This window comes from Onychomys torridus, chromosome 5 (assembly GCF_903995425.1).
Source record: "Onychomys torridus chromosome 5, mOncTor1.1, whole genome shotgun sequence".
Lineage (NCBI taxonomy): Eukaryota > Metazoa > Chordata > Mammalia > Rodentia > Cricetidae > Onychomys > Onychomys torridus.
Genome location: NC_050447.1, coordinates 90,842,448 through 90,867,544, shown reverse-complemented (window position 1 = coordinate 90,867,544; position 25,097 = coordinate 90,842,448). Strand labels below are relative to the sequence as shown.

Here is a 25,097-nt window from a genome sequence, read left to right as displayed (position 1 = left end):
ATTATTTATAAACACGAGGGCATATCACCAGTTTTCATTAATAGAGCCTATATTTTGGAAGGAAGGTGTTGTCACACACGGTGATGGGCTGACTACCTGTGAAAGTACAAAGTCAGGGTGGCCCAGTGATGTTGCCGGTGTCTGATTCTAACTGCACAGACAATTGGAGCCTCTGCATGCTTCTAGTGCATGGCTCCAGGCTGCTGCTTGGATGGACTTGAGGGCTTTCCAAACACAACATGCTGTTATTATTAGAGCTTTGACCACGATCCTTTGTTTTCAGCTCTTAAATGAGCGGCTGTGGTTTTCTCTCCGTCTGGGCTACAGTTGCACTCACGCTGGGTTTTGTCTTGCAGAAGCAGGTGTGAAGGCAAATACTGTGAAGTACATGGAAGTGCTGGAGGGTCGGCTGCGCAGGTAAGGAGGTGTTCGGCCCTACAGTCTCTGGGTCTAGCTGTTTGCTTTATTGGAATTCAGTAAGGCAAGAGACAGGGCCAGTCAAGCTCTACAGTAAGTTAACAAAGAAAAGCAGGAAAACGCCCTCTGTGTCCCCCAGGGGAAGGAGCAGGTGCTGTTCCAACAGTCTCCTAGCCCGGGCTCCCCCTTGACAAAGCAAATAGATTAGAATGTTTAAACGCATCTTGACGAGAATGCAGGGCAGTTTTCGCATCTCGGAATGAGGAAAGCCTCTCTGGGATACTGAGTTGAGAATTCATGCTGCGGTTTGCTTTCCCTTTCTTTGTAAGCTCTGAAGGGGTCTTAAGGACCATGAACCGGTTTATGCACAGAACAATGTAGGAATGTACATTGTAGGTTCTGTTTTGAATCCCGAATCAAAACCAGCATGAAAATTCCTGGTTGCTTTTTTTTTTTTTTTTTTCTTTTTCTATTTCTTTTTAAACCCAATTAGGAATTCAGATTGGAGAAGCATTAGCGACGCAGCAGCACATCAAGCTGTTTCTGGTTTTCGGGGATGTCTACTTCTGGAAATAAACCCCAGCCAGCGGGATCTGGTCCTAATTAAGGGAACAAGTTCGACAATGTAGTCTGAGCTTTTCCTCCCTGGCAGCCAGTTTGGTTTTATGGAAACATCTTGCTACTATTTTGGAAATTGTTAAGTGGCTTTGGAATAGATTTGCCTTAAACCTTTGTCTGCTGGGATGGTACAGAGGCTTCTCCCTTCAGGGTGCAGGGCCAGGCACTCATCCGGAGGGTGTGGGCTTAGCCTCAGGTTGCAAGCCAAGTCCCTCCACCCACCAACTGACCTTGCCACCCCTAGACCTGGGGAAAGCTGTGGCAGAGCTGGTCAGCAGAGAGGAGCTGTCAGGAGTGTACCCAGGTAGCTCAGGCCTGGATCTGAGGCGACTTTCCTGGCCTGCCATGTGCTGGGAGGGCATTCTGACACGCCTCTCTCCACCTTATTCCTGCTACCTTCTTTTGCAGGCATGCAAACCGCATGAGCATGGACTTACAGTCATATTAGGCTCTTGGGCAGCACACTGTTGCCCTCGAGCATGAACACCGACAGACAGACACCTCCCCAACTATGGCTCTGCACCTCTGACCTACCAGCCCTCGGGACGAATTAGCTGTCTTTTCCCTGTCTAAGGGTTGGCGTATACGTGCTGTGGCACACATGATAACTTGCCGGAGTCAGCTCTCTTCTTACACTATATTGGTTCCAGATAAGAAGTGAACTCAGGTCCCTGGGCTTGCTGCCAAGTGCCTTTGCCTACCTCACCAGCCCATTTGCAGTGTCTTGCCACAGGCAGGAGGAAGGTCTCTGTTTTGTGGATAGGTGGATATAATTCAATGGGAGGCGTCCATGTCGGCTCGTTGTACTGTGCTGGCCTGTGTACTCTTAGGAACAAGTGTGTCCAGTTGCACCCAGGGCTCATCCTTCTATGTGTGGCCACCAGCCCTGCTTCCTGGTGTGGGTTCAGACTTCAAGCTGGCTTCCCTCTCTTGTACATGCTTGGTTTTGAGTCCCATCAAGTCAGCCTCCCAGGGAATCCACAAGATCTACTTTTGCCAGCAAAACCCTCTTTCTTACTGAATGACCATATGACCACCCCTGCTGTGGCAGCTGCTCCTGCCTCCAGGGTGGGGCCACCAGCCCATTCCCTATGGGTTCTGGTACATGCTCATCTAGGACTCGGCACAGAAGTCCTTTTCAGTGGCATCTTCCTGCCACCTCCTGCTGCCTTCTTGATATCCAGAGTCACAGCCACAGCTTGCTCTGGGAACTCTGTCTGACTTCACCAGGCCAAGCTCCTGAGAAGGAGCCTGCATCTCATTAAGGGCCAGCATGCTGTTCACCATGTGCTAAACCTACAGTTAGGTTTAGTTTAAGCATCAATGGATCAGCAGCAATTACCTCTTGGAATTTTATTACTCATTTGTTTATTTCTATTTTATGTGTATGCGTGTTTTGTGTACATGTATGTCTGTGCATCATATGCGTCCAATGTCTACAGAGGCCAGAGGAGGGCATTGTATTCCCTGGGACTGGAGTTTAGGATGGTTGGGAACTGCCATATGGGTGCTGGGAATTGAACCCAGGTCCTCTGGAAGAACATCCAGTGCTCTTAACCACTGAGCCGTCTCTCTAGCCCCAGAAACTTTACTCTTAGTTGTTAAGATTAAAATTCAACACATCCCAGGAAAGTATAAGGTCCAAATGCATTTGCCTTGGCATCGCGTCTCTGTGACTCACAGTGGACTGTTGAAGAACAAAGCCAAGCCTCTGTAAGAAGCCTTACCCATTTACGGTTCCCTTCAGTCTGCTTCAGAGGTGACAGCAAAGTGGGACGCGTTGACTTAGCGCCTTTCCCCTCAGGGCTGTGTTCTGCTTTAATTCCCATCTTCTCAATTATCACATACTCTGTTAGCGTTCCGGCGGAGTCAACGGAAATATTTTTCAAAATCCTGACTTTCGCCTGCTGTTTTTTGATATGGTCTTTTTCTGTAGCCTGGATTTGCCTTGAACTCAGGATCCTCTCACTTGAGGCTCCCAAGGCCTGAGATTAAAGGTGTTCACCACAACTCTTCCTGGCTCAGGGGTTTTTACTTTGGGGCTAGAGAGATAGCCCAGTTGGTAAAGTGCTTGCTTTGAAACCATGAGGACTGTGTTTGATCCCTAGACTCCAGGTTGACTAAACAAACCAGCCATGGAGATGTGCACTTGGAATTTTAGCACGAGAGAGATAGAGACGGGTGAATCTCTGGGGGTCTCTGGCCAGCCATCTTGGACTAATTGGTGAGTTCCAGGCTAGTGAGAGATGCCATCCACTTCTCTCTCTCTCCCTCTCCCCCCACTCTCAAAAAAAAAAAAAAAGGGTAATACTCAAGGATTGACACAGAAGCCCCCCTCCCTCTCCTCTCTATCCCTCTATCCCTCTCTTTTTTGTTTTTTGTTTGTTTGGTTTTTCGAGACAGGGTTTCTCTATGTAGCTTTGCGCCTTTCCTGGAACTCACTTTAGAGACCAGGCTGGCCTCGAACTCACAGAGATCCGCCTGCCTCTGCCTCCCGAGTGCTGGGATTAAAGGTGTGCCACCACCACCCGGCTGGTTTTTTTTTTTTTTTTTTTTTTAAAAACCCTAATGTTTACCTACTAATTATCAGGGAATTTCTACATGAATGCCCTCACGGGCTATGGTAGCCAGGTAGGTTACATGGATAACAGATCCCAGGAGGGTTTCAGTAGAGGTGAAGAAGAGTAGGGCCAGACAAAGCCATGGAGTGTCTGCTAGGGCTCTTGGACACATTCTCAGCCTGTTCACACCAACATTCTACCTTCAGACTGATAGCCTCCAGTGCTGGGAGTCAGCCAAATGGGAGCCATGGACCTGTACCCAACAGTGTCCTGAGCCTCAACTCAGAAAGAGGCCTGGTTGTATCCCACAGAGCTCCCAGAATCTGTCACGCATTGCCACAAGCCAATTGCCTGATCTCTGCCGGTAACTAAAACAGTTGTGGCCATAGGAGCAGGGAAAAGGTTCTAGAATTTCTATCTCATACTTCCATTTAACTGGTTGAGATTTTTTTCTTTCTTTTTTTTTTTTTAAGATTTATTTATTTATTATGTATACAGTGTTCAGTTTGCATGTATCCCTGCAGGCCAGAAGAGGGCGCCAGATCTCATTACAGATGGTTCTGAGCCACCATATGGTTGCTGGAAATTGAACTCAGGACCTCTGGAAGAACAGCCAGTGTTCTTAACCTCTGAGCCATCTCTCCAGCCCCCTGGTTGAGATTTTCTATCTATTAGTATTACATATATATAGCCGTACATGCATACCACATATGAAATAAATCCTGGAGGGCATGTTCAAATGATTTGACTTAGTGAACACATGATTAAAAAATGAGACATGTGGAAGAGAATGCTGCTTACTTTCTAGGCAAGGGAACTCCCCATTCCTGGCCTGCTTTGTCCTCACATCAAGGAAAGAAGAACAGGAGTTGGTCTTGGGATTTTTGTACTCCAGGTGGTCATTTCTTGGTGCCTCCTGGTAAGAATGAATGAGCCAGTTCATGTGTGTGATTCATCCCAGCATGCAGCTGCCAGCAGGTTCCAGCTGTTCTGGCTGATCCCACAGTCTATTGCCTAACAGGGGTTGGGCATAGAGGTGTGAAGTCCTCTGAGGTCCCTCAGATGGGTTCTTTATTCCAAGCCATGCCAGGTCCTTGGCACCTGGAAGAATTTTAACCCACATTGAGTTTATCCCTCGTACTATGGACGGAAAGGAGTATAAGCCTAGAAGTTGAGAAATACAAAGCTGGTTGCCCCAGGAGCCTGTCACCCCCACAAAGGAGAAGAATGCAGGTGTGTGGATGCCTCAACAGCCTCAGATAGAGGGAGGTTCAGTTTTCTTTCCTGTTCTGTATCTACCTTTACCTCTAGCCAGAACGCTTTGTTCAGCTCTGACTCTGTTGAACAGATGCAGGGCCTAGGGTACAGAGGCTGAAACGCTCTTGGTTTCTAAGTCCATCTTTCCTGCGAGGTACTGTTGACCCTCTGTCATGTGGCCCTTGGTGATTTCACCTCCTCTGACTGTTCTGTCACCTGTCCACCTCTCCCTTATCTCAGATCATGCTCCCCTGAGACATGACATGTTCTGTCTGTCCATATCTTACCTTCTCACAACCTGCTTGCCTCTGAGTCATGACTCTCCTGCCCCAGCTTCCAAAGTGCTAGGATTACAGGATTGCACCCTGCCTGCCTTTAAATTAAATAATTTCTAGTAAACTTTCAAATCTAGAGCAGAGAGTTGGTGGCACAATCCTTTAATTCCATCACTCAGGAAGCAGAGACAGGTGGATCTCTGTGAGTTCAAGAGTGGCCTGTCTACAGAGTAAATTCCAGGCCAGCCAGGCTACACAGTGAGACCCAAAGCAGAGCAACAGCCCTGGCTTTCCATGCCTGTACTACTTTGTCTCTTGCTAGAGGACTTTGCCATCTCTGTAGAATCTAGCAGTGAACTTCCTTTCCTAGGGAAACAACTCTGCCCTGAAGTGTTCCCTGAAGAAGGAGCTGGCTCTGTCTGCAGAGCCTTCAGGACAATTCGGAAAGAGAACTCTGAGCTCTGGCCGCTAGAAGCTCAGCTCTCCTGTTAGAGTGACTCAGAAGCCTCTAGTCCCTAGTCCCAAATGAAACACCTGTATCAGGTGACAGATGAGTCTACCCGATCTTCTCAGTACTGTTAACTAAAAAAGCACCAGGCACAGGAATTATCCCGAGGGTCTCATTTCTCTTGAGGCCTCATCTTTAACACAGGTCAGAAAACCTTCAAGCATGGCTTGACTGTGTCTGCTTCCATCCTTGAAATGGTGACTGCAGTGTGTACCCTCAAATCTGGGGTCAGGCTAGAGGTGTCATTCAGGGAAGGACAAGGGAGCCTCATGGACCATCTGTCCTGGTTGCTGTGGAGAGCAGGGTGGAGGGTATATGGGTTCGGGAGGAAAATTGTCTAGATTTGAATGTGATCACTCACAATAAATCTCTTCAAGCCTCCTTTTTCTATCATAAAAATGAGACAGTTACAGAAGAAGATAAAGGATGTTTCTCATATGCAATAATGACTGAATAAATGGGAGCTATTATTCATCAGTAGTGCTCTAACACCACAAAAATGATGGAAAGAAAAAATCTACTTTGAGAAATGGGGCGATGGCTCAGCCAGTGAAATGCTTGATAATGTATAAGCACACTGGCCTGAATTCAATCTCCAGCGCCCACATTTTAAGAAGTCAGATGTGGTAGCACACACTTTAATCCCAGCACTGGGGAGGTAGAAATGTGAGGCTTTATGGTGCTCACTGGCCTCGCCTACTTTTCAAGTTTCAAGTCAGTGAGAGACCCTGTCTTAGAAAAATAAGGTGGTTGGCACCCAAGGCTGTCCATAAGCACACGCACACACAAGAACACTCACACAATGCCGCGTGGAAATCAACCCTTATTTTCCAAAAGCAAGAGAGACTCCCCCGTCTTCCTGGTGAGCCTCAAGGTCATGGCTAGTTCTCAACCTCCATTATCTAAACAGCCTGCTCTTTCTGTTGCCTGCCCTTTGGCCAGATACCGACAGTTCCTGCAGAGGGCAGAAGGGAAAGACATGTGGTAATTGAGTCCTTGTCAGTGACTCTGATGGAGACTGAGAGCCTGCAGTGGTTCCCACAGGTAGCAAGGGCTGGCTGAGGTCCTGGAGACCCCCTGCCTTCACAGTCACACCTGGCAGTGGAGTTTGTGAGATGGAGAGCCCTGACCTTGCATATCCCAGGCCCAGGAATCAGCTGTTTGTGTCTCCTGGGCTCTGTGTCTCTGCATAGTGACCCTTTGTGGACCTCCGTGAGCATCTGGGGTTGGGGCAGCTCCCCATTCTACCTCTCCTTTGATAGTTCCCCAAGACAAGACGGTGGTAATGTCATGCAGAGAAGAGGGTGGCTAAAGAAACAGAGACCTGCAGTAACCCTGGGCATCATGCCAGGAGGACCACTGGGTGACATGGTGTCAGCACTGAGGTGAGGGAAGGTTGAGCACTGTTATTGTTTTCCTTGTCCTTGATAATTGTAACAGTTAAGTCGCCATGAGGCTGTTTGTAGAGCTAGCCTGTGGTGTGTGGCTTTTCCTGGGGGCAGGTGAACAAATGTTCATTCGCCCCAGATAGGGCCCCAGGGACAGATCAAGGAAACAATTCCACCCAAGTCCAGCTTGGTGGAGCAGTGAGTTCATTGGGCTTACCAACAGGAGCATGAGTGGGTGTTACAAGGACGTGGCTGCTTTGGGGCAACACATCAACAGTGTCTCCCACAGCAATTGTTAACCCTCAGACATTCCTAGGAAGGGGTCATTCCAGGGAGAGCATGGGCGCGGGCTGATCTCACAAGGGTCTTGTGGAGCTCAGCATAGTTGCTCTGATTCAAGGTGGCAAAGCCATGCCACACAAGAGGACACTTCCAAAACCATTTGACATTTCACCCTTCACATTCCAGGGCGACTGTCACATGTTTAAAGACATGTTCCTGGGTGTAGTGGTGTATCCTGTAATCCTAGCACTTGGAAGGTGAAGGCTGGAGGATTGGGGGTTCAAACTCAGCCTTAGTGACATAGTGAGCATAGTGAGTTTGAGGCTAGCCTGGGCTACATGAGACCCTGTCTCAAGAAAAGACACATAACAAAGAAGAAATTATTAATTAACAGGCAGTATCCAATCTCAGATGAATTTTAACACACTCAAGGCAAAAATCCAGCTTGTGTCTTTTTGATGTGTTTGACCAGGAGCTGAGAAATCTTAAAGAGATGTTAAACTTGAGGCAATATATTAATGACAGAGATTCAATTTGTCTTTAATTAAATGAGAGGACTTTTAAAAATGTTCTTACTTTTTAATGCTTTATTTATTTTTATTTTATGTGCACAGGTGTTTGCCTGCACATTTGTCTGTGTCAGGGTGTTGAATCACTTGGAGCTGGGTTACAGACAGTTATGAGTTGCCATATGGGTGCTGGGAATTGAACTCAGGACCTTTGGAAGAACAGCCAGTGCTCTTAACCTCTGAGCCACCTCTCCAGCCCCGAGAAGACTTTTTAATGACTCAAGGAAGCATTGAGATTGCATGACAGTTTAATATGACAATGTGGCATGAACCTGTGATTCAGACACTTGGATTCGAAAATCCCTGCTGCTGGGGGAGGTTCTCAGTCACCCACTCTAGAAGAGTGGTCCTCAACCTTCCTAATGCTATGATCCTTTAACAACAAACAGTTCTTCAGTTGTGGTGATCCCCAACCATAAAATTGTTTTGGTTGCTACTTCATAACTATAATTTTGCTAGGCTATAAATTGTAATGTAGGTATCTGATATGCAGGATATCTGATATGTGACCCCTGTGAAAGGGTCATTCTGGGTCACAACCCACAGGTTGAGAACCTCTGCTCTAGAGGGTAGGCATTTCCAAGGCTGTCAGTGACCCTTCACCTGTGAGCCTGTGCCAGGGCCATGGCGAGCACAGGATTGACACAGCATCACGCACAGGGGTCTGTGAGTCAGTCTGCTGCCGCTTCCTCCTGCCTGCCCCCACTGCCTGGTGTCATGCAGCTGCTGATGGAGCATCAGTGATGAGGGATGAGTCCCAGATTCAAAGATACCAGGCTCTGTGTCATTACAGCTTGACCTCATACCAGGGTGGGGCTCTAGATCCCTCATTGCGGCCAACTCAGGTGAAAACTAGTGTTCCTCTCCTGCTGCTGCCACCGCTGCCACCGCTGCCGCCACAAAGATGACATTTCTGGATCCAAGACAGTTTTATGTGATTTTATCATGTGCTAAGCCCCAAAGGAGAATGCTCCAGTCTCGTTCATCACGAAACTCAGTTCTGCTCCTGTGTATGAGGTCGTAGGCATGTATCAGCATACCTGGCTTTCTCTGTGGGTGCTGGGGATTTGAACTCAAGTCATCATGCTTATGCAGCAAACACTTCACACACTGAGCTGTTTCTCCAGTCCCTCAGCTATTGCCCTGTGAGATGCACTCACTCCAGTAGAAGCACTCACCACTTAGCCTGATGACCTGAATCTGACCCCTGGGACCCACTTGGTAGGAGAAAACTGACTTCTTCGAGTTGTCTTCTTAACCTCTACATGTAAACCATAGCACGCGCATGCGCACACACAAAAATAAATGTAATTAAACATTTTAAGTCTCCAGTAGAAATCACGTAATTATTTCCTGGACAAGCCTAAGGTGAGAGTCACAGAGATAGGACAGCCACACAGAATTCTCTGTCCCAGTCATTCCCTTTATTATTCCGTGAATTCTGCGGTAGCAATGTCGCGGTCTCCTCAGGGGCTTATGGTGGCTGCATTCCACAGGCGCAGGCTGATAGGATGCTCCAGACACTCAAGCCTGTCTTAATTGACTCTTTTGTGTATTTCTTGATTCATGGCTCTCAGTGGAACTGCTCTTGATGATGGTGTTTGTCAGTGCTGGTATTTCAGGATGGAAGTGGCCCCAGAGGCTGCCGGTGGCACAGGTGTGCTCCTTTGTGTGACTCACTGGAGTGTGAAGAAGGGATGCGTTTTGAAGGGTGTCCCCCCACCCCCTGCTTGTCAGGTCTCCCCTGGAGTTTGCCTGACTCTGTCATCTCTAAGTGACTACTGTGGATCCTTTCAATAAGGGGAGGGGGCTAGTCAAGTTTCAGTGAACAGTCTAGGAATGAGCATGGTACAGTCTTGGTTTCCCAGGGTGTCAGCATCCAGGAGGGGCCAATCTTTTGACATTGTGACATAGCATTTTCATCTACAAAGCTGACTGTTGAAGACTCTGCCAAAAAAGTGTATCATAATGTTTTTATGTTTTAAGTCAGTTTACTATGTGTTGGGCCATACTCACAGGAATCCTTGGCCACATGTGCAGGTTGGCTACACTTGGTGGACATTTATACAGAAGCCTGTACCTGGTTGTCATCTGTAGCTCCTTCAGTCTGTCTAAGGGCTCTCTTCTGATAGCCAGTGGACCAATGTCCTCATAACCTAATCCCAAGACAGATGATGCTCGTTTCCTGTGGGGTACAAGGAGTGTCCCACAGATCTTGATTTCTTACAGTACTTATGCCACTGGCTTTTTTGGCTTATGTTCGACTGACCCCTCACAATATTGAGCACAGTGATCCCCTTGCTGTTGTTAATTTGACTGTATTTGGTGGATGCCTCCCTTCCCACTGGACCACACAGTCAAATGTGGGAACAGACTGCTTTTCATGGGAATGTAGAGACTGGATGAATGCAGTGATAAAACTATTAAGAATCTTCCAGTATGGTTTGATGGACTCTGAGGTCCTTCAGTCTGCTAAACCCAGAGAAAGACAAACTTCAGAACTCTCTCTAAAGCATAGAGAGGTAGCCCTGAGGAGCTTGATAAAATCTTCATTGTCTCTGGTTGGAGAAGAGAAAAGAACAGAGCATGGGCCCAGCGCTGTGCTCTGTGGCATTTGATATGGTTTAACCTTGCACAGAGGCTGCAATGCCACCACAGGCAAAAGGACAGTGGGACACCTGGCTTCACCTAAGGAGCTTGAGATCTCATGGCTGAGATGCAGAGAAAGCCCAGTGTCCTCTGATGGAGTGCAGAGGTTGATGGTGGTTCATGCGTCCTCCAGATGAGGTATTGTGTGCTCTGTGCTCGACACCAATGGAAAATACACAGAGAGGTAAATATTTGCTTGAAGAATGTCTTTCTGACACTTCAAGGTACGTCTCCTGCCTCTCAGAAGCCGGTCACTAGCCCCATCAGTCCCGCATTAGAATCTGAGAAAAACGATCCCCACAGCAAGAGACGGGTCGTTTGGTACATCCAGCGGAGATAATGTGACCAGCATGCAGTGGCACTGAATGCTGATGAGGATGTGACAGGCCACGCTTAGACTTGATGTCACATTCAGATGGTAGCTGAGAGATGAAAAGCAAACAGAAATTAATCCCCCTCCAGGAATCTCATACACATTCACTTAGTGCTTGCCTGCCGCTCAGCGGTCTGTCTCCTGTTCTCCCCATTAATAACTATAATCAAATATCCATGATCGGTTTCCACCAACCGGGTAATTGCTTTTGCTTCCTCATTTTCTGGGATGGGCGATGTGTTCGCAAGATGGGGCAGTTGTGTAACTGTTCTGTCCATGTGAACTCCGGAAGTCAGCCATGCCCTGCAGCTGTGGATGTCAGCCCACTTGCTCTCTGTGGAGTGAAGGAAGGAAGTAATTTTATTGTGCTATTTTTAGACTTCAATTTAGATTTCAGCCGCTATGATACTGTGTGCCTGGATAGATAGAGATGTCTGCACACAATTCCTTGCTATAGTTCTGAGTCTGCCCTGGGCTCCAGCAGGTCCCAGATTTCTTCTCAGCCTGTGGCCTCAGCAGTGCCCTGTTATACTGGCCTCTTGTGCAGCTGAGACCTGCTGGGTCTTAGGGTGATGGTGCAGTCTGCATCTGCAGCGCTTGGCAATCTCTGACGCTTCCATTTGCCTGAGAAGGTTCAATCCACTCATTCCTGTGCATGCGTAATGGGTACCCCACAATTCTGTGTAAATAGACTCAGTTCGTGGCCATCTTTGCATTTTGAGACAATTTTCTAGAGGTGGTAGATGAAAGTTGCAACAAGAGAAGTTGGTTTCCTTCCTCACAAACCAGAAGGGTGTAGGCACTGGGGTGCCTTTGCCTCGACTGTGGCAGAAGGCTTTGAACACAAGCAGAATTCCTAGTTTTTCAGCATTAGTAATGAACTTGTCAGGAACACCAAGGGTCTTTGAGGGTGTGCCAGATGTACCCACTTGAGCCTGTTTGGTGTCCTAGGTATTGTGTTGGCACCTGGGTAGATTCAAATCTCTTTGCATTTGAACCTTGTAGATTTGGGGACACAGTGGCTATTGACCCACAATGTATTTGTCACTGTCACAGTGTGTACCGTGGATCACCAACACTGACAGCACACAAGATTTCCCAAGTGACTTAGCAAAGTGATCTGTGTGTATATCAATCCCTTCCACTTCTTCTCACCTTTCTTCCACTGCTTTCCTCTTTGCCTCTCCTTCTTCCTCCTCTTCTCCCTCATCCACTTCTTCTTTCTCCTACTTCTTTTCCTTCAAATTGCAAACCTTTTCAATAATCTGCGATGGTCTGAATATCCATGTCCTGGCTCAATTAAAGTACTGATCCTTAATCCCCAGTGCAGTGGCAACCTGTGTGTGGCCCTCATCAATGACAATTAACATTAGCATTCTTATGAAAGTGGTCCTTGCTTCTCCCACAATACGAGGGATGCAACTAGACAATGCCATCGTGAAGCGTTGTTCTCTCACCAGACACCAGATTTTCTGGTACCTTGATCTTATATATATACTCAAACTTCAGTATATACATACATATATACACATATATCTAGACATGTCAGTTTTGTCCTTTTGAGTTGCTTAGAAAGGTTTCTGCCGCTTTAACATTGTACAGATAATTTGGAATTTGCATTTGGTTCTTGAGCAGCTGAGAAGCCAACTAGAATGGCCTATTCCATATTTACTCTGAGACTTTAATTTTTAATGTAGCCCTTCTGCAATGGTTACTTAGCAGGAAGGCATCCCTCTGTTAACCTTTATTAGGACAGATACTTTTCCAGCTTCCTTGGGTGTTTGTTGAGTTCATTAGATCATTGCTGAGCACCTACAGTGAGTGATGTCTTGCCAGTCTAGATGTTTCCTGGGATTTAAAAGGGGAGCATGAAATATTCAGGAGCCTCTTTAAATTTGAAGAGGAAGGCATGTATCTGACCAGTGGAATCAAGTAGAATGTGGCTATGTTAAAAGTTCTGCCAGATGCCAGGTTCAGAGGAAGGCAGCATTATTGAGTGGGGTTTAGAAAGATATGGGTGATGTGAGTTCTGATATTGGCCTTGAAGAACTGCTTAGATTTTAAAATAATAATAACAACAGCAACAGTAATGATAATAGTAGTAGTAGTACAAAGAGAAGATTCCATGGCCTGTATGTGAAGGTCAGGACAGATTTTAAGAGTCACCTCTGTCCTTTCACTGTGGGTTCCAGGGATCAAACTCAGGTCATCCAGCTTACACAGGCAAGTCTTATTTTACCTGCTGACCAGTTATGGTTGGAATTTAAGGAGAGACAATCGGAGGGAGCAAAAGGCACAAGAAATAGCCATCTGTCTTTAGAAACCATGCACCTTTCCTGGAAGAGTGAAAGGCCATTCTGATGGCATCTGAGGAACCCCTGGAAGCTGTATAGAAGAGTCCAGAGCAGGTAGAAACTCCCTTACTGACTTGTCCGGTGGACTGTCTCCTGGGTGACCTCAGAGCCTGCCAAGTTGACTAGCATCATTGCTTCTGACAAGCTGGTGGAATGGGAGTCCCTGAAGGTTGGTGTATATCCTAGACCAGAATACTTAATCCTGTCTCCTTGAAACTGTCCATCTAGCTACTTCTGTGATAGTAAAACAGGACAAGCAAAAACCTAAAACCCTGTTGCCCTAGTTAGCTTTAACTGTCCACTTAATGCATCCTAATGCCACCTGAGAAGAGAGTCTGAATGGAGGACTTGCCCAGATCAGATTGGCCCATGGGCATGTCTGTGAGGGATTGACTTGATCAATTGATGTAGGAGGGTCCAGCCCACTGTGGGCAGCACCATTCCCTAGGCAAATGGCCCTGGGATGTATAGAAAAGTTAGCTGAACATAAATCTGGAAGAGAGCCAGCAAGCAAACATTCTCCATGGTTCCTGCTGTATTTCCTTGGCTGTGAGTGACTTCTCTGATTGGAAGTAACACTGTATGAACTAGCAAGCAGGCCTACCTTTGAGTTCCTGCCCAGACTTCCCTCGGCGATGGACTATGAATGTAAGCTGAACAAATACTTTCCTCCCATAAATTGCTTTTGCTCAGTGTTTTATCACAACAACAGAAGGAAACTAGAACACCTGTTTCTGTGAGTTGCTGATAATCCACAATTTTGGAAGTGCTTATGCAATCATGGCTGGCTGGCTTTACCACAATAAGAAAGGGAAGCTAGTCATGCTTATGTGTGATTTCTGAGACACCCAGACTCCTTCACCTGCACAATAGAGCTCTGCTCCAACACAACCACTTCGTTTTGCTCACAGTTGGTGAGTCATGAATATGGGAATGTCTTAGTAAGACAGGACACCTGCCCCGCAAGGGGGTGCCTTCAGATCCCATGCCAACAGTAGCCATCAGCTGAGGTTCTAGGGCCATTGCCTATGGTCTGTCCAGCCTGGTGACCCACAGCATGGACAGCTGTCTTGCAGAGCAAGAGTCCAAGAAGTGCTGGATGGATGCCACACGGCGTCCTGTCTTGGTGGTTCTGAGCCTTGTTCCCATCAAGCTGACGAGTGCTCGGTGGACAAGGTTAGCCCAGATCCCAGAGAGAGAATAAACACTAGATGTCCAATTGTAGGAATGGCAGCATTCAAAGTATGTTCTGAAACCTCTACAATATCATCTAATTACAACACTGTGAGGTTGTTTGGGAGCTCAATGACAGAATGACGTAATATACCTATAGCACCATCCAATGACTGTGGATATGGAGCTTCGCCTAAATTGTCAATTTGGTTGGATCTGAGAAGTGACTAAGAGATTATAATACAGCTCTGGGTGCATCTGTGAGGGTGTTTCTAGAGAGGATAAGAGCCACCTGAAATGTGAGCAGCGCCACCCCATAGGCTGGGTACATGCTGGAGAGGCAGAGAAGGGCAGATCCCTGGGACTTGCCAGCCAGTTGTCATAGCTGAATCGGCAAACTCCAGGTTCAGTGAGAGACCCTCAAAAAACAAGGTGGCTAGCGAGTGAGGAAGGCGCTGGAGGTTGACCTCTGACCTCTACATATGTGTATACATACACACAAAATAAAATAGGTTAAGTTTCTTCCTCAGAAAGTAGATAACAAGGGGCTAGAGAGATAGCTCAGTGATTAAGAGTACTGGATATTTTTCCAGAGGACCCAGGTTCAATTCCCAGCACCTACTAGGCAGCTCATAACTGTAACTCTAGTCCAGGGAATTGATTGTCTTTTTGTAGGCTTTGCTGACACCAGGCACACACATGGCTCACCAATATATGTGCAGGCAAAATAGCCAAACATATAAAATAAATTAAAATTTTTTTTAATTAGTAAAAAGTAAGTCAAAGTGTAGGACTTGAACATTTATAACAGTGGCTTTTTTTCTCTCTATTGGAGATTAAGTTGCCCAGGAAATAGAAAGAAGGCAAACATATGCTTCAATAGCTTCCATTGAGAGTTTAGAACTATCACCCTTCTCTTCTCTGGGTTGACGCTTTCCTCCATTGTGAGTCTATAAAGAGGACCTGATGGTTTTCAAAGTCTCCAGAGAACAAGACAAAAGGCTCTGTTCCTTTAAATGAGAGTAAATCAGGAGAGATGGTTTGGTGATAAGGGCTGAGATTACAGACATCTATGTTAGAACTCATGGTCCCTCTGGCAGTGGTGGCACACGCCTTTAATCCCAGTACTCAAAAAAAACCAAAAAACAAAAAACAAAACAAAACAAAGAAAAGAAAACAAACAAACAAACAAAAAACAGAACTCAGGGTCCCCAGATGGTTTTTTGTTTGTTTGTTTGTTTTGTTTTTCAAGATAGGGTTTCTCTGTGTAGCTTTGCACCTTTCCTGGAACTCAGGCTATAGCCCAGGCTGGCCTCGAACTTACAGAGATCCGCCTGCCTCTGCCTCCCGAGTGCTGGGATTAAAGGCGTGTGCCACCAACGCCCGGCTGGTTGTTTTTGTTAGAGACAATATCTCACTCTAGCCCAAGGTAGTCCAAAAATCACTACATACTCAAGGCTGGCATTGAACTCACTATAATCCTTCTGCCTCAACCTCACAAGTACTGGGGCTATACCCATGAGCCATGAGCCATGAGCCACTATGTCCAGGATGTTTCTACTTCCTCAGTAAAGAGGCAGGCTACATCCCCTGATCCCTGCATGCCATCATCATCCTCAACAAAGCATGACCACACTCAGTCCTCCAAGGAATCAGACATGGTTGTGGTTGGTTGATCTTTTAGGCCTCCTTTAACTTTGGAGAGGGTAAGAGCAATGCTGAGAAACTCTCCAGCTACAGTGCTGGGTCTCAGTTCTCTACCCAGAGCGTGCACTGAGATTCAGACCTCTAAACTGCCTCCTTACAGCTCAAAATATCAGCCCTGCTCTCGTGAAGCTTGGTGGTTCTGAGTCATTCATTGGTAAAGCAATACTTTGTTAATGACCCAATTACTTCTCTGGGCAAGAAGAGCAGGCATTTCACCACTTACACACCAACCATGACTCTTTAGTACAAACAGATGCAAAGAGCAGATATCTCAGAAACCTAACCCTTGAAGAAATGATCATGTGGTCCACAAGAAACACTGCTATCTTACACCCCCATATTTGAATTGCCACATGGCTTGTGCCTCTGAAACTAGCACCTAGACTTTGGCGGGTGTGTCCTAGAGATAGCTCAGGACTAGTCCACTTTCACTCCAACAGGAAACACACTGTACTTCATCAATCATTGTGACTTTCCAGGAGTTAAAATGTGGAAAGTTGTTGAGCTCTTTCCTTAGGAGCCTTAAGAGACCTGCAGCTTGCCCCATGATTCCCACTGGCCTTATCCCGTGATTCCCACTGGCTCATAGGGCTCGGGGCCAAAGAGAAGGTATGACAGCATTGGACCCCAAACAGGAGAGAATACCAGTAAGCATCTTCAATTTAAAGAGATGAACAAGGGGGAAAACAGGCTCTCCATTAAGTCTGCAGGTTGATAAAGTTATAAATCCTGGAAATTCGTCTCATGCCAGCCTAAGAAATATTAAAGATCAGCAAGTATGATAGCAAGTGCTGAAGGGTTTGTGTATATTTAGAGTATTTAATACTTGGAGATTTAAATGTACAAATATGGGTGTGGTTAGAGAATTTCTCAGACAAAACTATAGACCCTTAAGTACCTGAACTACAACATTGAGAGAGCAAGAATAGAAGAAAGGTCAGAAGAGAAAAATGAGGCAGGAGCCCGGGAGGCAATAAAAGGTAAGATAATCAGTCCACAGAAAGGAGAAAGGAGAAGACGTAAAGATAAGAACACAAGCCACTGAAATCAAGAATAGAAATCAATACCAAGGATTGATGAAGCAAAGGATGTGCTTCTTCAAAACAACTAATAAGACAGAGTCTCAGTTTCTTTTCTATTGCTGTGAAAAGACACCATGACCACAGCAGCTTAGAGAAGAAAGAGTTTCAGAGGGTGAGTCCATGGCCAAGCATGGCAGGGAGCATGGCAGCAGGCAGGCAGGCATGGTGCTGAAGAAGTAGCTGAGAGCTTACATCTGCTTCACAAGGAGGAGAGAGAGAGAGAGAGAGAGAGAGAGAGAGAGAGAGAGAGAGAGACAGAGACAGAGACAGAGACAGAGACAGACAGAGAGAACGAACTTGGAATGTCATGGGCTTTTAAAACCTTAAAGTCCACCCCCAGTGACACACTTCCTCTGACAAAGCTACACGTTCCAATCCTTTCCAGTTTCACCAACTGGGGACCAAACATTTAAACATAAGAGCCTAGTGGGGGCATTATCATTCAAGCCAACACAAATAGCAAGCTTCCAGTAACACTGGACAAAGTCAGAAGGCAAAGGAATCTCACACAGAACAGAAAGGAGAGGTGTCTTTCAGAGTAAGTGATCATGAAATTTTGTTGTTTTTTTTTTTTAATTATGAACAATGGGCTGAGAGATGTCTCAGCAGGTCAAGATGCTTGCCTTGCAGGTCTAGCAACCTGAATTTGATCCCCTGATGGGGGTTTGAACCCATGGTGGAGGTAGAGAATCAACTCCCAAATTATTCATTTCTTCTGACTTCCACACATGCATCATGGCATGCACGTGCATGTGCACGTACATACACACACACATACACACACACTCACACATGCACACACACTTAATAAAAAATTTAAAAAGAAAAAAATATGAACAAGCATATAACACTATATTTCAATTCCAATGAAAATGGGGCTAATTTCCGTAGAGGATAGAAAATATAAACACAGGCACAAAGAAATGGAAAATTGCATTGGAGAGATGGCTCAGTAGTTAAGAGCACTTGCTGTTCTTAGAGAGGACCCAAGTTTAGTACCCAGCACCCCTGTCAGGAGGCTCACAGCTGCCTCTAACTTCAGTCCCAGGGATCCAGCTCCCTCTACTGCCCTCTACAGGCACCTGCACTCAAATGTACATACCAGCATAACCAAAACTTAATCTTAAAAAAATGGAAAAGATGAGTTGATGATAAAAACTTACAGATATTGACAAGTAAATTAATGCCTCCATCAAGTGTCTTTGGAACAGAATGGGACTTAAGAAAGGAACAGGCAGGCAGTGGGTGCATAAAGAGATAGCCTCGGGGAACCAGAAATGAGCCTTATGGAGAAATACAAATCCAGATCCCAAGGCACCACTTTATATCTATCGAATTGGCTAAAACTAGGAACCAGGAAGCTGACTGAAGCCAGAACTGCTAAGGGTTGTCCCACACTAGGTCCATCTTCCTCCATCCTGCACAGGGTGTAGCTCAGAAAACTACGTTTTCCTCTTTCTTTTTGTTACATTGGAATAGCATGGAACACAGACAGAGCAGGCCTCACATGTTCTACTTGATGGGTTTTCATACAACACACACACTAGTGGGACCCCCCAGCACACCAAGAGCCCCAGTACTCTCCTTGGTATGACCTCCTTCTCCTGAAGTTTTCTCCTCTTTTGACTTCTGATGCCACAGATTTGGTTTGCACTGTGTGTGTGCGAGCACGTGTACACACACAAGTGGACAATAGGCATCTTCTCTTACTTCTCTCCACTTATTTTTGAGACAGGCTCATTCACTGGACTTAGAGCTTGCTATTCCCATGAGATTCACTGCTCAGCAATCCCCAAAGATCCTCCAGCATCCACCTCCCTGCACTGGGGTTACAGGCACATGTTGGGGAGTGCTCAGAGACCCATTCTGGGTGTCTAGCTATGGTGTGGGGAGCTCCCCACCAGGAATGGGCTGTGTAAGCTGAATCTGAAACACTGTCATTCTGTGAGGGGAGCATGAGTGTGTGCTGCTAAGCAGAGTGGGGTAGCAGGTGGCTTTTTAGGTCTCAACCAGCCTGGGCCCAGGTTATATGTGTGTGTCAGTGGATGAGTATTTGCTAATGGGAGAACATTCCAGGTAATAGAACAGCACCAGCAGAAGCCTGTGATTAGGCAGAGCTGGGCAGGTTTGTTGACACAAAGAGATCCAGCGGGAGTATAGGGCCCGATGTGCCATACTGGGTGGTTGTTCTTGGAAGCACAAATGGGATTCTGGGTGTCCTTGCTGACCAGACAGCTAAGAAGAACCCACATGAATACCACCATGACTGTGTGGGACTATGTGTCCCACATAGATTTTGGTCCCTCTGTGTCCCCGGGTTGATGTTTTTGTCTCTGTAAAGTGATGTTGTGGAGTATGAGATGACCCCTGACACCAACACACTGTGGATGGGTAGCATGAGACACTGCCAAGCTAATTGCCATGCCTGCCTGCCTCTCTCTGACTTAGCTGCAGGTGCCCACTGCTTGCAAGAGTGTGGGAAGCCGACTTGGAGGCTTGTCGGCTGCTGATGCAGAGTCTGTGGCTCCAGGAAGCGGGCAGTAGTCCACATGCAGAAGATGAGAAGCCGGTGGATGGCACAGGAGAGGCCACCTGGACAGCTGCCCTGGCTGTCCATGCCAGACCCCACCCTGAAGAGGAGAAGATCCCTTGGCAGGTGTTCCATGAGGGGAATACTCACTCAGCCCCCTTACCTCGCTGTGCTGGAGGCCATCAGAAAGAGGTTTGTCCTGTGTGTGTGTGGCTTTGTCCGGGGTTTGTTGTGTGGAACTTGGGAATAAGAACAAACAGAACTGGACAGGGGGTTGCCATAGACCCTCACAAAGTTCCCAAATTTTATATAACTCTTGAATATGGTCACAAAATAGTATATAACTTTTTGAAGCTTAGAACATAGAAGAGCAAAGAGAAATGCTCGGAACATGGGCTTTCTTTTTAATACTTGTTTAGATGGCTGCATTATTCTAATTCATTCTAGAATATGAAAGTTAATATAGAATTATATATAGTATGCACTATGCATCATATATAACATAGGTTGTTATGTAGACTCGTATGCATCATATATTTCATTGTATCTCTAGAGCCTTTAGATTACAATATATCATTTACAAATTCAAACATTCTAATGTATTCTAATGTATACATGTTGTCATTTTCACCAAAACAGATCATGATCAGTTTGTGGTTCCTGTTTTCATGAAATCAGAGCAAAACAAAGCGCAGACAGCCCTGTTGTGTGGCCTGATGTGTGCATTTCCGTTAGAATGTGATTTTACCTAATTCTTAAATCGGAGGCTGACCCTGACAGGTGGACAAGGCTCCCCTGCCCCTCCCTTTCCTAGATTTTCATCCCCCTCCTGCCCTAAGTCCAGAGGCACTCCCTGGCTGCATGCCTTCCCTCTGAGGCATCCAAGCTCCTTGTTTGGTGGCTTCCAGGTAGTCTTTCGGGTCCCATACATTCTGTGAGGGAAGAGGTTGGCTGTAACTACTGCCTGGCTCTTTCTAGCTCACCTTGACTTTCAAATCCTATTGCACCCCTTCCTTTTCTTTGCCAGTGAGATGGGAGGGTGGATAGGGAGAGGACCACAGCCAATCCACAGGGCTCCTGTCCCTGCATAGGACCAGAGCCATTACATTACAGACCTTATGCTCTGTGCTCAGCATAACATCCAGTCGCTGTGTCTGTGCTGTCGGAGGACTGGCCCTGCTCCTGTATTTGAACACATGTCCCCAGGGGAAGATGAGTAGTGTCATAGTCACTCTGGGTCCCTGCTGGCCTCAGCTGGATAGGCTTTAAGTGGAGCCCCTGTGCTACTCAGTGTTCTCTCTGGAAGAGCAGCAGAGTTTGCCAAAATGCTTAACACCTTCTCAGGGAGCCAGCTTTGCACTGGAAGGCATGGGCCATAGTAAACCATGAACCTATTCCAGGAGCCCGAGGCCAGCAGAACCTCTTAAGGGTGAGATGACAGTATTTTGTTATATTGTTTTATTTTTAAAGCATGCGTTGCTGTTCATCTCTGACCATGTCTAATTTATAGATCCAGCTTTGTCACAGGTGGGTATGCGTATGAAAAATTGTTGTACTTGTGTTTGATGCTGTCTGTGGTCTCAGGTATGCACTGAGAAGTCCTGCCCATTGTCCCTTCAGAGAAGCTGTGACCGTTTCATATAGCGAGACTGGTGTTCTTTGGATTCACAAGTGTCCTAGATCTTAAAGATGATAGATATTTTTTGGGAAGAGCAAAATGATGAGACCAGAGAGAAGGTCTCATTGCCTGGAAGCTGGAAGAAGGAATCTGGGAGGAGTGACATGTGTTCTCTGTCTTGTGGTACAGTCACTGTGTGTATATATGTATATATCTGAATCATGGCTTTATAGCAAGAAAGAGAGGGGGAGAGAGAGAGAGAGAGAGAGAGAGAGAGAGAGAGAGAGAGAGAGAAGAGAATGGATATTATTGCACATAATTTTCCAGAAAATCATGACTGTATATGAAACAGGTGGATTTAGATTCAGCACTCAGGGAAGAAGAGGCCTGGGTTGGAGTCTCTGCTGCTGCTGGGAGGCTGCATCTCCTCATCCACTGACACAACACCAGCAACAGTGTGGGCTGGAGAGATGGCTTGGTAGGTAGAGTGCTTGCTGGGTAAGCATGAGGACTTGAGTTCAACTCCCAGCACACACGTGAAAAGCTGAGCCTGGCAGTGTAAGCTTGTAATCCCAGCACTGGGGATGGTGAGCCTCGGGGCAGTGAGAGACCCTGTCTCAAAAAAACAAGGAAGACTGACACCAAAGTTGACTTCTGGCCTTCGTGTGCACACACACACATATGAAAAGTTTCCCTGTGCATACACAAACACCTATGCGCACCCTTCTCAACACATATGAATATACATACAACTCATACACACATACCTGCACATACACACTCAGACACAAAAATAACAATGGCTGTAAAAATCAAGAAAATAATCAGAACTAAGTTTTTAATGGCATTAATTACCTTTGTTACCATGACTGAATGCCCGACAGAAATGAGAGGAGAGAATGTCTTTGGCTCACTGTTTCAGAGGCCTCAGCCTGTCATGGTGAAGTGTGTGTGAGCAGAGCAGGCTACATCACATTGGGCCATTTCTTTGGTTTTGTTAGTTGTGGTGTTTGTATACATGGTAAAGCCTAGCTAGTGTTGATTTCTGTATCTCTGGTTTTCTGGAGGCCATGACACCTAAAACACCTTTTGATAATCTACTTTGCTCCCATTGTCAGGAGGAGAAAGTGAGTAGTGAATGAGAGATATGCCTTAGGAGAGACGGGCTTTATAAAGGGCAAGTCTTGCGTTTGCTGGGAGGTTTAGAGGCTCAGAGGTGCAATAAATAGTTGGGGGTCTCCTGGTGAAGGTGCTTTTGCCTTCCTGTCTTGCTTTTCAGGGGCTACTGAAGTCTGGGGGATGATGCGTTTATCTGGAGGCAAAATGTTCCTTTGCTTGGCAGCTCCAGGTGTGTTTAGCTTTGCAAGGCTCTGCCAGGCCAGGCTACCCCCGGCACTGGTTTTCCTATTGAAGCACGACACCCTGGAGGCAGGCAATTGCTTTTCAATCCAAATCTTCCATGACCAATCGAGGGCTTCTTACTGAGGTCTACTGGGAGATGCTTTCAAAGCTTTTCCTGTGCTTATCTGGCCAGCGCAGTGATATGCATTTCGGAGGCACATTGTTTAGGGAGTGCTTTGTTGCTCTGGAACACCAGTCCTGTGACTGAAGGTCCCCGCCAGGCTACTGAACGCAGTTACCTTCATTCTGCAGCTGAGTTAGTGAAGGCAAAGCCCTTTGCTTGAGGCTTTGTTCAGAGGAAGTCACCTGTCCTGCTAAGGGCTGCATGGGTGTGCCCAGATTGTGAGAGCCTTTTCTTTTCCAGTGTCCTGAGGGCTCCCTGCATGCCTTTAGCTGATGTTGGCCCTGGTTTCGAGATAGTACCAATGTGACACAGGAGCCAGGCAGAAGCTGGGGAAATCAGTGTGTCAGGTTCCTGTACTGATGGGGTGCTGCCCATACTAGCTGTTCTGACCACAGTTCCTTTGGGGTTCTTTCTTTCCTGACTGTGGCCTGCCCCTTGCTGACTGCTTTCTGTTCTACTGATGAGCTCTCCTCCTGCCTAGTTCCCTGGACAGCATGGTTCCCTCTCATCTCCCTCCCAGCTGTGGCCTTTCCAAGCCACAAGCTGCCACCAAGCAAGCTAAAATAAGCCAGAGAGAAGCTGGCATCATGGAGGAATCACATGTAGTACTTTAGCAACCAGAAAGCTGCTACTGATTTCTGCAAGCAAAGAAATCAGCAATAAAGACAAAAGCAGACACCATAGCTTTGTCTCTGAGGCTACATCCAAAATATTAGGACAGGGAAAGATGAAGAACCCCTCCCCGGCCATCAAAGAATCTCGGCCTATACTCCTCTCAAAGAAGACAGGTTGATAAGGGGAAAAAGTGACAAATTTATTTAATCAAAGTTTTATGAGACACAGGAGCCATTAGAAATAGCCCAGGGGCTCGGGGAAAGCTCTGATTTTTTTGCTTTTTTTTTTTTTTTTTTTTTTTTGGCTAAAGTTTAAGGAAAAATGGTCAGTGTTATGGTTTGGACAAGAAATGTCCCTCTTAAGGTTCTTGTGTTAGGCTTGGTCATTAGCTGGTGACAACATATTGAGAAGCTGCAGACTAGCACTGGGGCACCGGGAGGAGGTGAGGGTGGCTTTGGAGTAGTACGTCGTCTCTGGCCCCTTCTTGTCTTGCTCTCTAGTTCCTGACCATTGCGCTTTGAAAGTGAAATGTTTCCTATTGGCTCGTGGGTTTGAACGTTTGATCCCTGGTGGATGGCGCTGTTTGGGGAGGTTGGACCTTTCGGTGGCTGAGCCTGCTTGAGGAAGTAGGTCACTGGGGACAAACCTTGAGATGTTGTCCTTCTGTTCATGGCTCTACTTCCTGTTCATTCTCTGCTAACTAGAGATGCAATGTGACTAGCCAGCCTCCCGTCCCTTCCACCATGTCTTCCTTGCCTACCATCATTGTTGCAATACGGTGTGCCAGAGGCCTTGGTGGGTTGGGCCACGGTGCCCTGGTGGGTGAGGGAGACGCACCATGCAGACAAGGTGGCAGGCTGCGGTGTGGGGTGGTGGAAAGTTACTCACACCGCGCAGACACAGCATCTACGTGGAAAGTTTATTGGGGGGAAGGGAGGAGGAAAGGGAGGTAAGGAGAAAGGGGAGGGAGGGAGAGAGAGGAGAGCAGAGGTGCACACCTCATGGGAAGTAGAGAAAGAGAGGAGGTGGGGAGGAGGAGTTTTCTCTTAGAGTGGGCTTTACATAAGATGACGTCAGGACTCTGGTGGGCCACAGTATTATCTGCTTATTGGCCAGGATCCCAAGAGGTGGGTCTGAATGCTAACAGCCATATCTTCCTCACCCATGGTGAGTGGGTGATACCAACCCCTGGCTGCAATCCTGGACAGTATAAGTAGAAAAAGGGAACTGAGCCATAAGTACCTCGCATTCATTGTTCTTTGCTTGTTGACTGTAGGTGCACTGTGACCACCTAACACAAGCCCCTGACTCTGTGACTTCCTCATCATGATGAACTATAACTTTGACCTGGGATGTAAAATAAAATAAACCCTTTCTCCCCTTTGAGTTGCTTTGCTCAACGTATTTTTTTAATCACAACAGCAAACAAGATAATAAGACACAATGCAAGAATGTGAAAAGGTCTTCTTCCCTACAAGTCCATGGCCATCAAGCTCTGTCCGAGCACACGGAGCCAAGCAACCCAGATTGAATCCTCGAATCAATGAGCCCAAATAAGCCCTTCATCTGTTTACATTGTATGGCAGGTACTTTGGT

At 46.6% G+C, this 25,097-nt stretch overlaps 1 protein-coding gene across 1 annotated transcript in view; it reads left to right on the top strand.

Moving 5' to 3' along the window:
• Window positions 1–25,097, top strand: part of Disc1 (DISC1 scaffold protein) — a 195,218-nt gene that overhangs the window by 146,339 nt on the left and 23,782 nt on the right. Inside the window, exons 10-11 of the mRNA XM_036189228.1 lie at window positions 357–417; window positions 19,662–19,935. Coding sequence (XP_036045121.1) covers window positions 357–417; window positions 19,662–19,935 — 335 coding nt within the window. The remainder of the gene's footprint in view (window positions 1–356; window positions 418–19,661; window positions 19,936–25,097) is intronic.